At 36.1% G+C, this 16,703-nt stretch overlaps 2 protein-coding genes across 7 annotated transcripts in view; one reads left to right on the top strand and one right to left on the bottom strand.

Moving 5' to 3' along the window:
* The window catches only part of MED12L (mediator complex subunit 12L), a 342,962-nt gene that overhangs the window by 54,957 nt on the left and 271,302 nt on the right, over window positions 1–16,703 (bottom strand). For 5 of the 6 annotated variants that reach the window (XM_054480270.2, XM_054480271.2, XM_063662349.1 and 2 more), the window contains 11 exons: window positions 15,987–16,214; window positions 15,200–15,341; window positions 13,435–13,555; window positions 12,953–13,054; window positions 11,826–11,939; window positions 8,617–8,816; window positions 5,183–5,371; window positions 4,518–4,592; window positions 4,214–4,401; window positions 3,210–3,371; window positions 1,146–1,257 (listed from right to left, as the gene is read on the bottom strand). In XM_054480270.2, the coding sequence (XP_054336245.1) occupies window positions 1,146–1,257; window positions 3,210–3,371; window positions 4,214–4,401; window positions 4,518–4,592; window positions 5,183–5,371; window positions 8,617–8,816; window positions 11,826–11,939; window positions 12,953–13,054; window positions 13,435–13,555; window positions 15,200–15,341; window positions 15,987–16,214 (1,633 nt within the window). The remainder of the gene's footprint in view (window positions 1–1,145; window positions 1,258–3,209; window positions 3,372–4,213; window positions 4,402–4,517; window positions 4,593–5,182; window positions 5,372–8,616; window positions 8,817–11,825; window positions 11,940–12,952; window positions 13,055–13,434; window positions 13,556–15,199; window positions 15,342–15,986; window positions 16,215–16,703) is intronic. The other variant, XM_063662348.1, reaches the window with a different exon arrangement.
* Window positions 1–16,703, top strand: part of P2RY12 (purinergic receptor P2Y12) — a 46,885-nt gene that overhangs the window by 3,412 nt on the left and 26,770 nt on the right. The gene's annotated exons all lie outside the window — the stretch shown is intronic.

Here is a 16,703-nt window from a genome sequence, read left to right as displayed (position 1 = left end):
TGTGACTTACATTTAAAAAGGTTCACTATGATTGCTATATCTAGACCTCTCCTACCCAAAACGTGAGAAATGACAAGAGGATTGAATAAGATTAAGTGTCCTTGTCCATGTCCATCTAGTACCATTAGAGGGAAAGACGTGGTGTCATAGAAACACAGTGCCACAAGATGGGGTCAATTAGGCTCTGTATCAGGATAAAACACCGCATAAGACCAATCCATCCACTTTGCTTAATACCATGCTCTCCAATTTCTATTGTGAATGCTCAGTTTCCTTATAGTATATAGATGCAAGAGCCTCAAACAGTGACCAGGAGAACTGTGTTTGGTGAAAAGGCAATGTCCAAATTATTTCTAAATAAACCAATATGCCTTCTGACTTATTTCTTGTGTACTTGGTTGGCATCAATACAACTGAGTTTCTGAACCTTCAGATTTCAAGCTGAAAGCGTGCCTGATAACGTGGCATCCAAGCTTGAGGAGCAGGACTCACTGCCATGCCTACTGCAGCATAGATTGCTCCAGGTCCTCTCCTATGAGGCAGAGTTAGGAGACGGGCAGATACTTCAAAGTTATATGCAATATATAAAATTTTACTTTTATAGGCAGTACACATTTATTGTACATATCATTAATATAAAGTTGTTAATCTTGTGGTGTCTAGAATGCCAGGTAGAAGAATAGGGCATGGACTGTTTCTCAGCATCTACTCAAAACATTTTGTAACCTTACTAGTTGTTGTTGTTGTTGTTGTTGTTTTTTGGGGGGGGGGGGGGACAGAGTTTCACTATTGTTTCCTAGGCTGGTGTGCAATGGCGCCATCTCAGCTCACTGCAGCCTCTGCCTACCAGGTTCAAGCAATTCCCCTGCCTCGGCCTCCCGAGTAGCTGGGATCATAGGCGCACGCCATCACGCCCGGCTAATTTTTGTATTTTTAGTAGAGACGGGGTTTCACCATGTTGGCCAGGCTGGTCTCGAACTCCTGGCCTCAGGTGATCCACCAGCCTCGGCCTCCCAAAGTGCTGGGATTACAGGCATGAGCCACCCCGCCTGGCCCTTATTAATTTAGTCTCAGTATTTGAAAGGCAAATAAATGAATGCCATTAGAAAGATATTTGCCTGTCTTAATATTATACTATACTTTACCTGGTTAACTTGATTCTGGAGAGATGTTAGGAGGCCTTCCCTTTGTTCATCTTGTCCCTTAAGGCACGTAAGTACCAGTGAGAGGAAGGGTTGTTGACTCAAAAGAGACATACTACGAAGGAAGTAATAACAACAGATCTAGTTAGAAATAATGCATTACTTCCTCTGGCAACATTAATTTCTTTGCCTCACTATTAGATAAATAAGAGAGGTGGTAAATAGCCAAAGACTGCTTGAAAATTTAAATCATACCTCTACTTATAAGATTAAAAGCCACTGTAATGCTTCTAAATCACTTGGTATGCTCTAATTGCCCTCAAAGCCATTCTCAAACTAGCATCAATCCATACTGTATGTGAGCATGCCGGGCAGCGAGGGTAGAAGACAGTGAATTCATCTTCTACATCAATATGCAGAATTTTAAAATATACATCAGAAAGAATATCAATTTATACACAGGATAAAATTAAAAATTTTTAAAGTTCTCATATAAAACTCTTGTTTTAGAGTCTGGGAAAACAGGCCTATATGTCTGTTGAGCTTGTTTTGGGGTTTGATTTTGTTTTTTAGCACATTTCCCAAGACCAAAAAGCAGGGTGTTAGTAGAGCTAATTTAGCAGCAAGGGCTGAGGACTCCAAAAACAGTGTACTTGCTGGCGACCTCTAGTGTGCAGCTCCAACACAGCCCACAGGCTCCAACATAGCCCACAGCATCCACTGGTAGAGGGGTGTCAAGGCATTTGGTTAAAAATTCTGTTTTAAATTGGCATTTTAACAAAATGTCTTCAATTAGAGAACAATCAACAAATCATATTGACAAACAAAGCGCCATGTTGGAAAGAAAAATTTCTTAAAATGAGACCTAGGCCAAAATATTTCAATCAGCATCATCCTCCATGGGCAGAACAAAGAGCCCCTGACGTGGGAAGAGCGATCTTTCAAATCTCTTCAATACCATCTGTCCTGCCTATGGGAAGTTAGGCAATGCACATACACTCACCTATTAGCAAATATGATTTGAAAATTAAAATTATGCCTTCTTGTTGGTTAATTAATCCTGGCCAACATGGTAAAACAACCAGGTGTAAAACAAATACAGTACATACAATACTGGGTCTCTACCAAAATGCACTGTAATTAAGAGCACGAGCTCAGAAGCCAGACCTCCTGGATTTAAACCCAGGCTTTATGTCCTTCACTGTGTGTCCTGGAGCAACTCATGTAACCTTTAAGTGCCTGTTTCAACATGATATAAAGAAGATAATGAGAGTACCTACCACATGATTGCTATGAGAATTTTAAAAGCTCATGTACATAATGAGTTTTAGAGAGGAGTTGCCATTTTGTAAGCGGTCAATAAATGGTGGCTACTATAGTATTATTCATTAGCGGACAAGAAACCCATATGCTTAAAATATTTTTTTTAATGGAAGAAATTACTAATTTTTTTCCTTTACTCCTAGGTTTCTTGGCATTTTCACATTAGGGTGAGGTTTCTTTCTTTCTCAGTAACACGGTTTTGAAATATAATTACTTGAAACCTTTTCTTGGGCATAAAACAAATTAAGAAAACATTAGTTGTGGTGGCCTAGGAGTTTTAATGTCTAGTCTAGAACAGGAGCCCTAAATGTTAAAAAATATGAGCAACTAGTTCAGACACTAACATGCCAGAATTATACATTATATTTATTTTAAACATAAATATCTAAATAATTAAAAAATAGAAATAATTAAAAATAAAATACAGGGATCAGGTAGCTATCCAGATCTGATTCAGTTGGTCTAAAGCAGGTCTCAGAAATCACTGTTTTTAACAGTTCAGCAGTGATTTGGATATAAAGGCAGAATTGAGAACTAATGTATTAAGGATTAACACATTACTAAAAAGTAACTGAAACTTTTTAGGAATAAGACAGCCTTGCCTCCTAACAGAATATTCCCAGTTCCATTTAAAAACTAAATTTCAGTGGACTGTGGGTACAATGACCACACAGGTTTACAGGAAGTGAGACTTTCTCAATTATTCTTTAAACTCTCACACAGACGCACATCTTACAGCCACACCTTTTCTGTTTCTGTCTGTCCCTTTCCTTTTTGGAAGAAGAACCCAAGTGCTGTCCCTTCTCCAGCTCTTCCCCAGCAGCTTTCAGCACTCTTCCTTGCACAGAAGTTGGCAGCCTGGCGATGAGGGGGGCCACCAACCATACACCCCTGCGTTCGGAGGAACTAAAATCAGAAACAGGTGTTACACCAGAGAAAGCATCCTTTCCCCCTCTCTCACAGTTATAACAGAAACTCCAAAGCAAAACTTTGATGTATGAGACACACAGACTGTTCTAAAATTTCCCTTTTATTTCTGTACCATCTTTCCTTTTTCTAAACACTAGACATTTGCATGAGCTTTCCACCTAAGCTTACAGAAAGCAGTAAAACATGCAGTTCTGGAAGGATATTGTAACTAAACTGATTTTAATGTTTTCCTATGACCCCCCTCTCTGATTAAAAACAATCACTTTGTCCAACAAACAATATACTTTTCTGTCACAGTTACAATATGAAATATTATATGTAAGCATACTAATAGCTAATTTTTAAACTTTAAAATTCGCTAGTTATACTTTATACCAAAATGATGAAATACAAATCAATCTGCCTTTCGTCATTAAATAATTACTTTAAGATTTTATATGCCTACTGGTTCTAATTCCGCACAAAAATTACCAGGATATATTTGTGCAAAATAATAAATTAATAAAAATGGTGGAAAAAGCGTTTCCCATATAATGAATACCATGTAACACAGTAGACTAACGGACACTGAAAGCATGAACCAAACCTGAGTTCACCTGCAGTTTCAAGGTGTTTAGGCCTACTCAATCAAATATTCCAAACGCTATCATTCACCCCAGCTTTACTCATTAACTTATTAAAATAATAATAATCGCCGCTTACAAGTAACTATGTTCTTCACATTCCTGTGACTTAAAGAAAAATCACTGTACTACACAAAATTTACCATTGCTTGTGAAAAATTCATGATAGATCAATAAAACAACAGACAAAAATACCTTAGGAATGTCTTTATTCCATTCTGTCTCGTGCTACTTGTATCAGCACTTCCAATACTGTTTGGGTTGAAGAGGCTCATGCCGGAATTAGAAGAATTATTTAGGTCTGCAGACTGCTGGAATACCTCTATTGTTGCCTTTGCAATATTGTCCAGTAAGTTGTTCATTTCGGCCACAGAACCAGAGCCCTAGAGTTAGATATAAGAATACTGGCACATATGTGTATTCCTTTATCCTCAAACATCAACGTGTTTTTGCTTTTTATAAAATTTCATACAGAGATAAGCTTTCAATATAAACTCACAGGGTCCTTCAAGCACTGTTTGATCATTAGCTGGAGTTCTAACCAGGATTGCCTCAGTGTCCACTGCTCAAGATTCTGGGAAAAATGGAAAGAATTAAAACACTATGGGTATCAAATGTGTTAAAATACAGTAATTCCTTACAGTACTCCTTCTCTCAAGAAAGAGCAGAATAATCATACACAATAAAATAATTTATATGAGTCAAAAGGTTCCCAATCTTGTTGCATATATATTCAGTAGCGATACAAACCAATACACAGAAATATTAAGTATTAATTAGTTAATACTGTGCCTGACTCAGCTATGCACTGAAACTAAATAAGCATTTCTCCTTTCAAAATCTATTTAACCAATGCCATTCCAAAATGATTTCAATATTTCTTTAATAATATATTTAACACAGCCCCTCTCTGAAGCATATTTCTCATGTAAATACAATACTGATTTAAAATATCAATATTTGTTTGATGATCATATACAATTTGCAGCATGTACATCCATCCAAAAATAAAGTATGCCAATTCCACAGAAAATGTGTGGGGAATAAAAATCAGAATTAATTGAAATCACGAATTAGCAAGGACAAAAAAAGAGAGAAAGTAACTCTTTTTATTATTACAAAGAATTTATCAAATGACAGAAACACAATCTGTATACGACTGACCTGAAGAATACGCTTAATGTGCTGTCTTTGCAGGTTGTCCCCCTCGGTACATTCTTTAATGCCATGAGGATAACAGATAAGCTGCAGTAATTTCTGTGCTTGCATATTTGAAAGCACAGGGTCCAATATAAGTTCTTTGTCTGTACATAATCTTTCAGGTTCTTTTAAACAATGCTCTCCTACCCATTCCTAAAAATAATATGGCAATTAGATTGACAGGCACTGGCTTTCGGTATATATATGCAATATGTACTAAATCCACAGTGCATAATTGAATAGAAAACTGACAGGAATTTTCCAATTTAAAAAATTACATTAAAAAGTAGGTAGAAAAATTTTAAAAAACAAAATTTCTAGCATTTTGACTTCTAAAAAATACAAAGTAGAGCCTTGCTTAAAAACATTTTTTAATGGGAAAAAAGAAAAGACAATAAAGAGAATATTAGTATGTTTTTAACTGGAAAGTAAGGTCTTGCTCTAGGCACTATTTTGTGTCAGTTTTTCCTAACTTGCTATGTAACGATTCTATCAGATATACGTTCTTCCTAATTTTTGTGGAACACATTGTACTATCTCACTGACTAGATACAACATAGTTTAACAAATATTTAGAAAACGATCTTCCTTTTTGATACTATTATGAATAATGTTATCATTATAAATGAGTATTAGTGCACATCTCTTTTTTATACAATAATTTTCTTAGGGTAATTTCATAGAAGTGCAATTGCTGGGTCCAGTGTGAGTGGGAGGCTATAGATGCATGGGGTTAATGACCCTGTGAAGAGTTTCTACCAATTTAAACTCCTGTTGCCTTTTCTTTACCATTTTTTTCAAAGGCAAATTATTATACTAAATAAAATAAGAAATCATCAACAATAACAGAGCCCGATTTGAACCCAGATCTATTTCGGGTGAAGTCTGTTTTTTAACCACCATACCAATGGCTCAATGCTGGCTGTCCACTAAAATTACCTGGGATCTTTATAAAATTCCATGCCCAGGGCCCATATCAGACTAATTAAGTCAAACTCAGGTGGTGGCACCCAAATATCAGTAATTTTTTAGGCATCCAAATTGTTTTACATGCCCCAGGTGATTCCAATATGCACTCACAGTTGGGAACCAACACACAATTGCCTCTCAATACTTATATGACTATGTAGCTATCTTTTACCATCGTTATAACATGCCTGTAAAAATACAAAAACATGACCCAGTTGGTATGACATCTAAAGCAAAGTACAAAATAATATATAAGATATGTCACTTTGTTTTTTATAAGAGAACTTTTAAAAAAAATATATGGGAGGGAGAATAAACCAAAAAATAATAAAACTGGATCATCTGGTAAGAGGGATATGGGAGGGAGACACATCTCTGAGTATACTTTTTTGTATAGTTTCACTTTTGAAAGTAAGCTATTCTATAGACAGAGCTAGGGGCAAGAAAGGAATTTAAATAATGCAAAACCAAATGAACCTAGTTCTATTTCAGATAAAGAATATACTCATAGGGATGGGAAAAGTTCAAATAATTTTTGAACACAATATTTTAAACCCTTAGAGAAAATGGAATTGCAAACAAATCTTCAACTCCTTTTAGGTAGGTTTGTTCTTCCTAGTGGTATGTGTGTAACATTTCTTTCTTTCTTTCTTTGTTTCTTTGAGACAGAGTCTTGCTATCTTACCAGGGCTGGAGTGCAGTGGCGCAATCTCGGCTCACTGCAACCTCCGCCTCCCAGTTTCAAGCGATTCTCATGCCTCAGCCTCCCAAGTAGCTGGGATGACAGGCATGTGCCACCACACCTGGCTAATTTTTGTATTTTTAGTAGAGATGGGGTTTCATCATGTTGGCCAGGCTGGTCTCAAACTCCTGGCGTCAAGTGATCCGCCTGCCTCAGCCTCACAAAGTGCTGGGATTACAGGCTTGAGCCACTGCACCCTAGCCTAGTGTACATTTTTGATACTGTATTTTAATTAATCATTTTTTGACAAAGCACTGGATAGCACATTTAACATGCCCAGCCATGTGTAACATTTTAAAACTATTTCAGATGTATTATAGAATTAAACAAACAAGTAAATTGACATTTTTGGGAACCAGCATTCTTACTAGGGAAGAAGGTGATACTAATATGAATTAAGGGAAAACACAGAACAACTTTGTGGGGTTGGATTGGAATTGAAGGTATCAGTAGGACCTCATAAATATATATATCTACATATATTTATGTGTATGGATATATTTTTCTTCCTAGCTTTGTCTGCAGACAGGTCGTAGAATTAATGATACTCCATGAGCATATATAATACCCAGATGTTGGTTTCTAAGTAACATTTTCTGCTAAATAGAACGAAGGGCTCCTTGGAGGAATAGTTGATTCCAGGCCCGGGGCAGAGAAAGTACGACATGGGCCAGAAACTATGACAATACCATCTATTTTTAAAATGTCAAATGATGTGATAGATAGGATGAACAGATTCCTGCTGGACAAATCTGGGACAGTCTGAACATGAAAATAACTAAGTACAGTATATTATAACCTATATGGATAATAAATAAACGGGATAGGAGGGCAGGCTCTTCCTTAAAATAGGACACAAACTGATATTATGAAGGGAGAGGAGAAGTTGGGGGAAAAAAAAACCACCATTTTGCAACCATCATAGTAAAGACTAGATTGGGCAAGAATGAAAATGAATGCTTATGAGGGGTGGGGGAGTTAGATGAGGAGAAGAAAATTTGCACTGTCTGAAAGTATCTCCTCAAAGATTGCTTACTGCAAGGGGAAAATTAGTAACTATACAGTAGGGAAATCTTGAAACTATACAATGGAAACATCTTAATCAAAATTAACATCACCCTTGAGGTGCAAATGGATATCACATGCCTTCAGACATGATTACCTGAAAGAACTCAAGATTACTTCTGTAGTATCTTGGCCAGGGATGCATAATCTGAAGCTAATCTACAGGAAACCTCAGACAAATCCAACAATACTGGGACAATTAACAAAATCGAACTGTGGCCTATAGATGAGAAAAAATTACTGTACCAAAAACTAAATTTTCTGATGTTTAATAGCTATATTTTGGTTATGTTATGAAATAATGCAATATTCAAAAGAATAAAATATACAATCTACTCTTAAATGAATGATTCAGAAAAAATAGGTATATGCACCCACATCTCCACATACGAATTACAAAGCACATGTAGCAAAATGTAAAAATTAGTATATCTGTGTAAAGGATGGACATGAGTTTTCTAAAAATAATTCTTGCAGCTTTTCAGCAAACTTAAAATTATTTCAAAATAAAGTGAGCAAGAAAAAAAGGCCCACCTATGCACAAGTTTCCTATAAGTGTAAGTAGTTCTCTCCAAAAGAAGAGTTACATATTCAAAGTAAAAGGCAAATTAAATTAGAATACCTGTTGACAGATAGTCCTCAGTACGTATCTAGCGTATTCTCTTAAATTGGCAGTTTCTATGGAAATGCTTTTCCCACAGGATTTTGGATTTTGTGAGGCAGTCCAGATATCATCAGCATTCCCATCACATCGCAAACCTCTCATGGTGAAGTCATCATTCTTTAAAGAGCTGACACTGTTATTGCCAATTTTGGCATCTCCTAAGTAATAGAATCACAAAAGCAAAATCACAGAAGTTCAAAATATTGCCAAATAATTGAGGAGCAAATGAGGATAGCATTCAGGGATTTAAAATATGTGAACAGTATTATTATTGAATAGCCAGTTGTTCAGGAATAGAGACAATGGATCAAGAGAATAAATGCATGAACCCAGAGAAGTTTCTATCAGAAATGGAGAAAAAGCAAGTTCAAGACTCGGTCCTTATTTTGTTTGTATAATTATAGTTTCACCAAACTTGGAAAGGTCATTATGGATCACACTTAGTAATCACAGAACATTGGTTTCACCAATATTTCAAGCATGAATGTATTCAAATTCATTTGACTTATAGACAAGGAAAAAATGGGTTACTCACCCTTCTAGATGTCCCTTTTCCATTTCTTCTCTTACAATGACTTATTTTCTATCCATAGGTCAAGAGAAAAGTTTTGCCTTAGCCCACCTTACTATCAACTTCTTGACAAGAGAGATTTATTTCCCTGGGAATGGAAAAGGGCAATGCATACTAAGGAAGCCCTGAAAAGTAGGGCATTCATTGAATAACCCCTGTTTTTTTACCTTCCTCTCTGTAACATACAAATTAGAAAACCTTACCTGATAAATCTTTAGTATACTTAGTGAAATGAAGCTAAGGAAAGTGTTTTCTTCATAACAAAGTTCTGGGAAATAAACTAAACAGAATGTCTGAATAGCTAGAAATAAGAAATCTCTAGCCATGAGAGACAAATAACTATCATATTTTAAAAGTGAGAGAGTAATAAAAATTCAAAATAAGGATTGCCAAATGACAGCACAGCCTTCAAACTTTTGCCTTTTAGTCACAGGATCATAGGCCTTGACAAGAAAATTTCCTGGAACCAACAAATGCTTTTACAGCAGGCCTTCACTGCTTGCAGCAAGTGGGCAAAACAATGCCCAAGTTAATGGAAAAAGCCTTTTAAAACCCACAAGTCAACCAAGAAAAAGTTTTGACTTTGCTGAAAAAATGGCTTAATGAGTATTTACTAACAAAATCTTAAGCAGAGGAGAGGAATAAATAATGTATTTCAATTTATCAATATATAATCATATGTTTCCCATTAAAATACAAACACAAAGAGTACCAACTTCACTTTACCCACAGGATTTCATTTAATAGATCACTTCAGGAGCTGAAAGAAAAGACTAAATTCTACAAGTACCAAAATGTAGTATGCTTTCACTACCGTTAGGTGATGTAAACAACTACCTCTATACCTTGAGTTACATTGTAGAAATTAAAAACCAAATTTGATATAACGGTCCCATCTCCCTAACTCAAAATATATCCTGGTGGATAGGAATTGAGAGTTGGTTAGGGCATGGTAGGGTGGATAAATTAGAGCTTCTGCAAATAAGAAAAGAGAAGAAAGGAAAAGAAAAGAAAGAGAAAAAACAGTATCTGCTAGTCCCATACTAGGAGATCCTCATTTAGTTTAGATGTTAGGATAACAGAGAAGGTATGAGAGTTTGTGCCAGGCCTTCTGCAATTGCATCGACAATAGAATACATTTGAGCGCTCAGTGCCCCCCTGGCTCAAAGCTCTGCTGACATTAAACTGACCTGATCCTGACTTCTTAGACCCAGGGAATCCTCCAAATTATGTGGATGAAGAGGTGGGCAAATTTTACTTGAGATTAGAGTAATCCTACAAATCATGGGGCCAGTGTCTAGAAGGTACTCATCTTGGTTTCTGCCATATTTGTCACTTATAGATTCACACTTCCAACATAATTTTATTGAAAACTGATTCTTTGCTAGTTTCTCTGATGAGCACTAGAAATACCACAGGTAAAAAAGCCAGTCCCTATCTCCATGGTCCCTACATTTATTTATTAAGTAGAACCAACCAACTGACTTTCCCTTCAAATATGATCACAGTAGGGAAATTTTACTCACTGAAATGAGCATTTAATGTTGGCTATATAAATCTATAAGCTCCTACACTCAGAGGAGGCTGTGGTCCTTGACGTGGCTCTACCTTCCCTTTTTACTACAAAATTCACAGGCTCGTGTGTGTATCCTTTTTTAAGGTGAAGTTTTAATAGCTTGTTTTATGAAAATTCTGTTATCCTTCCTCATCATCACCAAATAACATTTCCCAAGCAGAGCAAGATTATAGCCCAAAACATGTTATTTAGGACTCATCTAAAGCAATTCCTATCCACTCAGTAATTTCTGTTCTAATGAAGGGGAGCTACTTCTGAACATAAGAGTCAAGACCAAAAGAAGGTACCCAAAGTTGGAATTAGACAGTCTGACTTGAAGACTTCCTAATCATTCAAAGCCTTTATGATTTACAGAATAATGTTTTAATGTATTACCCTGCAAATGAAGAGAAAAGGCAGTGCTATTATTCCAGGAAAATTCTTACAAATAAGGATGTAAAGAACATCTTGGACATTATGAATTAAATGAAAAAAATTATTGTGAAACTTAAGATTGATTTATCAATAATATCAACATCATTGCAACTATTGCCTGGGTCATCAAAAAACGAAGTTAGAAGGAAATATACTCGTTCAGGGCCATGATAGGAGCAGAAATACTAAGATTAAGACTCAGATTTTCTGGTGTTCTGCTCCTGAAACACAATCTGGATAAAATGTAAACATTTAGTTAGATTACCAAGTCATCCCTGTCTCTCACAAAGTGTGATTTCTGCCATCAAAGAAGGCAAAACAACCCTGTGGGTCTGAGGACCTATTTTACATCAGAATGAGATATTATGCAACTAAAATACCATAAAAAATATTACATGTAAGTTCCCCCAGAGACACTAGATAAGGGACAGAATCTTCAGAGTCTGATGTATTTGGTCTAGGAGAAACCACTAATTTTTCCAGGAGAATAAGTGATCAAACAATATCATGTTTCCAATAATATTACTAGATTTAAACCTGAAAATAAATTATTTTGCCTTCATTTCTGGTGATTAACCAAGAAGCTTAGGGTCAGAATAATCTTACCAAGCATCATAATTGCTTTTAAGACAGCAAACACGGCTCCCACTTCAATGCTGTTGTGAGCAGCGGCTAAGAGGTGTCTATCACAAGATGATCTTATTCCAGGGAAAGGTTTGCCTACAAAAACAACAAATCTTTAATAGTCTCATCACCATCATTAGTAATGTTTTGTAATTATTTACAGGCAGTCAGCCTTTCATTGTTAGACTGTGGGTGCTTAATTGCCATTAGCTTGCTTTAATTGATGCTTCATGGATTCACTAAGAAACACGGCCAGTACTCCTCACTTATCCTTTTCTTTTTATTTATTAAAACAATGTCGTTCCTCCTCAGAGAGCTACATCAACAAGATTAGTAGGACCTTCACATATTTGTGTTGATTCTCACACAGACACATGCCTATCTATATGGAAATGATCTTTAGGAACAGACTTCACCAATGCCCCTAAAATTCTTACTTTATTCCTCTTACTTAGTACAAGAATAAATGAGGGCCGGGTGCGGTGGCTCACGCCCGTAATCCCAGCACTTTGGGAGGCCGAGGCAGGTGGATCACAAGGTCGGGAGTTCAAGACCAGCCTGGCAAACACAGTGAAATCCCCATCTCTACTAAAAATACAAAAATTAGCCAGGCATGGTGGCGCATGCCTATAGTCCCAGCTACTTGAGAGGCTGAGGCAAGAGAATTGCCTAAGCCCGGGAGGCAGAGGTTGCAGTGAGCCAAGATCATGCCACTGTACTCCAGCCTGGGCGACAGAGTAAGACTCTGTCTTGAAAAAAATAAAATAAAATAAATCACCATTGCCCTAAGCTGCTGTGATGTGGTTCAGAACCAACAAACACAGTATGTGAGAGGACCATGCTGCCCACCAGCATGGCTTGGCCTAAGAGCAGCGGTATTTTTATTGCTTATTAACTCTTGATTCGTATTTCTCAATATATTGTGATATTACACGGATAAAAGGTGCTGATAGCCCTCTCAATGAATAGTATCATCTCACCCTTCATCATCCCCAGGGCATGCCCAAAAAATTAAGAAGGCAATTACAGAAAGGGACAGCCTATTTGGTCATTTTAGAAACTTTAGCTACCAACGAAAAGGTAATCAGATTTTTCAGCAGTCAGCTCACCCGCTGCTTGAGGTAAGAAGCAGGCCTGGGGAGCTCGGAAGAGATGAAGCAGGAGTCGGCATGTCATTCTTGCCCCAGGCTCGGCGTCCGCATCTCCACAAGCTAGGAAAGGGGGATTGGAAAAGCAAGTTTTCTAACACACTTGGGAACAAGTCCTTCAGGTTTCCTATTAAGCTAAATTTCCTGGAATAATTTAAATAAATTTTCCTTATGGTAAGAAAATAAGGCCCTGGCTGTTTTTCTGAGAAATCTTAGTGCTTCCTTAAAATAGACTGTAACATAGCAGTTTCCCACCTTTTTCATGGTGATCCATGTTAATCTGCATAAAATAAGTATTACAGTTCTACCATATCTACCTTGATACTACACCACTTCCCAATACGCATACCCTCAAATACTCCTTTCCCTGTGTTGTAATGTTAGAAACCACTCCATCAAGACAACAATCAAAGAGCAACTGATGTTCATGGACGCTGCCTTACCTGCTGCTAGAAGAGAGGGAAGTGCGACATGCTGCACGACGTCCTCCAGGGAAAAACACTGTCGTGCTATCAGAATAGCAATGAAAGTAGCTAATGAATCATGGAATGAAAGGTCACTCACCTTCAAGAAAAACATTGACAGGTTTTAATACCTAACAACCTTGTAAGTAGTATCTAAGATTAATAACTAAGAGAATGTAGGCAATACCAATAAGATCTCAAATCCCAACATGAACCAGCAGAGGGAAATGATAACATATCATGATGATTATCCTCTAGGCCTATTTCTATTTTATAAAACAATGAACGAGGTTTACTCACATTCCAATGCTGTAGGAAAATACTGAGCTTTGATTTGCATACATGCAAATGAAAAAACAAAACAACAAAAATGCAAAATCAGGAAATCACTACAAGATGTAACATCATTAAAACATTTTGGCAGACTGCAACAAGATATACCATTTAAGAGTCAGACAATTAGAAGGCAGGGAAAAACCGGGAGGCTCCCCCTAGTTGAAAAACCAGCCTCACTAAAGTTTTGGAGTTCCTTTCAGTGATTACTAAGGATTCTTTAATGATTAAACTCGTTTTAAAAACAACTCTGAAAGTTTCCAATTGACTATTAAATTTAAAAAGAAGAAAAAGAGACAGAGGGGGAAATTAATTCAGTCACAGTGAAATCTTTACCTTTCTAGATCTCATGTGACATTGGCAGAAAATAAGAAAAACAACTACAATAGCAATCTTCATACTGATTCGCACCATATGCCAAGGACTATGGTTAACTTGCAAAAATCACCGTATTTATTAGCACACCACCATAAGGTTCACACTATTATTAATTCCAATTTTTTAGATGAGGAATTGCAGAAGGTAAAGTATAATTTAAAAAAACAACTAAGAGATTAAGAAACTATATTAAAGATAAAAATTTAAGTCTCTTCTGTCCAGAAAAGCAGGCCACATCTATGAATTTTATATACATAAATTCTTAAGTCTTCATATAATGAAGATATAGAGAGAGGATTATCCAACCAGTCCTGATTAGCAGAATTCAGAAGTAAACCTTCAACTGACAGGCAAGTGTAAAAATGTATAAAGAACTATGCATAAGAGATACTAATGTATGACAAAGACTACTCCAGTAAGTGGCAACAGGAGAAGTAAAGAATCAAGACAGATTTTTAAAGAAATACACACATCATGGATGCAACATGATATCCAAGGAAGTCAGTGATATATACGAGGGGTATCTTTTCATCATCTTCCAGGCATTAATTGCCAAAAAACACCCGGACATCCTCGGAATCTAGACCTGGACATTTTAATGTAACCCAACAAAGCCTTTATTTGTATACTGCGCCTTGCACTTAAAAATATCAAAGTGGCTTTCTTCAGAATGTGAACTGCTTTAGTTAGATTATGTCCCATGCTGTGAAGAATCCAGGGCAGTTGGTAAAAAGAAAAAACAGCTCTGAAGAGACCATCCATATGGAAGAAATCTCAACTAAATGGAAATTTCAGGAAACAAAAATTCTTGGCCCCTCTGCTACAGATTAAACTATGCATTCTATTTATTTCTATTTTTTTCGTGTATTTAATTCCTGGCAATGTCATTGTGGTTTATTGCTTTTGGACAAAGAAAGAAAAAATATTTTATAACATTTCAGTTGAATCAATTAAATAAAAGCCGAAAGCAAAAAGATTACCCACTAAATATTTAATTGCACAGTTCAATTTTTAAATGAAAAAGAAAACTTACATCTACAGTGCAAAGTACATCATTAAACCCCCACACGTGATTTGAAGAACAACAAAGAGCCTTCAGAACCCCCAGCCATTCTGAACTAAGAACAGTGCAGCAAGCCGTAAGCTCAGAGGAGAAATTGGCTATGTCATTAATCCTAGAAAAGAAAAAGAAGACACAGAAAGTAACTTTGTACAAAAGAGAAATACTCACACCTGTGATATACTTAATTAACATATATTTCACTAACATCAAACAAGTCATTTTCTTAGATTCACAGATAAAATACTCATTTGTCAAATAACTTAGTAGAACCTTGAGAAGAAGATAACAATGGCTTCAAATATTTTTGGCAATGCTGTTAAGCAACAAACAATAATCAGTACATATACGAATTAGAATATTTTTAGTTTCGTGAATAAATCTGAGCTACGATTTACATTTTTAAGGGCATCAAAAAATTTATAGACACTATGTAATTTAGGTGGACCCAAATACGGTTTTTTTCAAAATACAGGCATTTTTATTTATATTTTTATTATATGTTTTTGAAAATAAATCATGTAATTGTTGGCCACATTGAAAACATCTCATGCCAGAGTAATAAATAAGAAAGCACTGTCTCTCAGGTTAAGGAAATTAAAAGATAGTACAGAGGTAAATTAAGGAATAAAAGAAGATTTAGAAAAAGCAAATGATAGCCAAATGTGAGTCCAGACACTTACTAACGACATTAATTTCAAAGAAGCACCAAGGCAACAACTCTTTGGTTAATCATGAATTCCAGGGTAACCCAACTCACCTGCCAGCATCCTGATGGCCCATACATACATTCATGAGTGTATTGCAAACAAAGCTGTAGCGATTGGCTGCATTGTCACTGAGGATCTTGCCCAACATTGAGTAGTTGATGCTGCGGGCTGAGGGATTCTCAATAAAATCCATCATGAAGTCTGGATCCCATCGCAAGTTCGAATTTGCAGGCATCACATTATTATATATGGTTTGCTTTACTTTTGAACAGGCACTACTGAAGTTATAAGAAAAAAAGTTAAAACAGAAAAATAAAACTAGAATAACTAGAAAACTATTTCACTTAAGGACATATTAAATGGCAGGAACTGTAATGCATTCCTAGAGAAGATTCACGTTACGAGTTCTTAATTTGAACTTCTTACTAATTGGCGCTAATCAAAGTACTTTGGAATGCAGAAATTCCTCAATAAATAATTTCTAAATAGGTGGAAGAACAAAACAGAAATGAAGTATTTGTATCTTAATTATTTCCTAAATATGGTCTACATTTTACATGCTTTAAAAATCAAAGAAATTACTATGGCTTCCAACAACTGTGTCTTAACAATTGTTGAGAAGTGTTATTATTTAAAAATAAAAAAGGATTCAATTACACATAAGAGTACTCTTAATTACATATCTTACAAAACTATTTCTCTGGTATAGTATACGCAGTAGAAGTTCGTGTGCCAAGACTATTCTGGAGACTATGGCACAGCTGTGA

The sequence above is a fragment of the Pongo pygmaeus genome, chromosome 2 (genome assembly GCF_028885625.2).
Source record: "Pongo pygmaeus isolate AG05252 chromosome 2, NHGRI_mPonPyg2-v2.0_pri, whole genome shotgun sequence".
Classification (NCBI taxonomy): Eukaryota; Metazoa; Chordata; class Mammalia; order Primates; family Hominidae; genus Pongo; species Pongo pygmaeus.
Note: the sequence above shows the minus strand (reverse complement) of the source record. Positions and strands in the feature narration are given on the sequence as shown.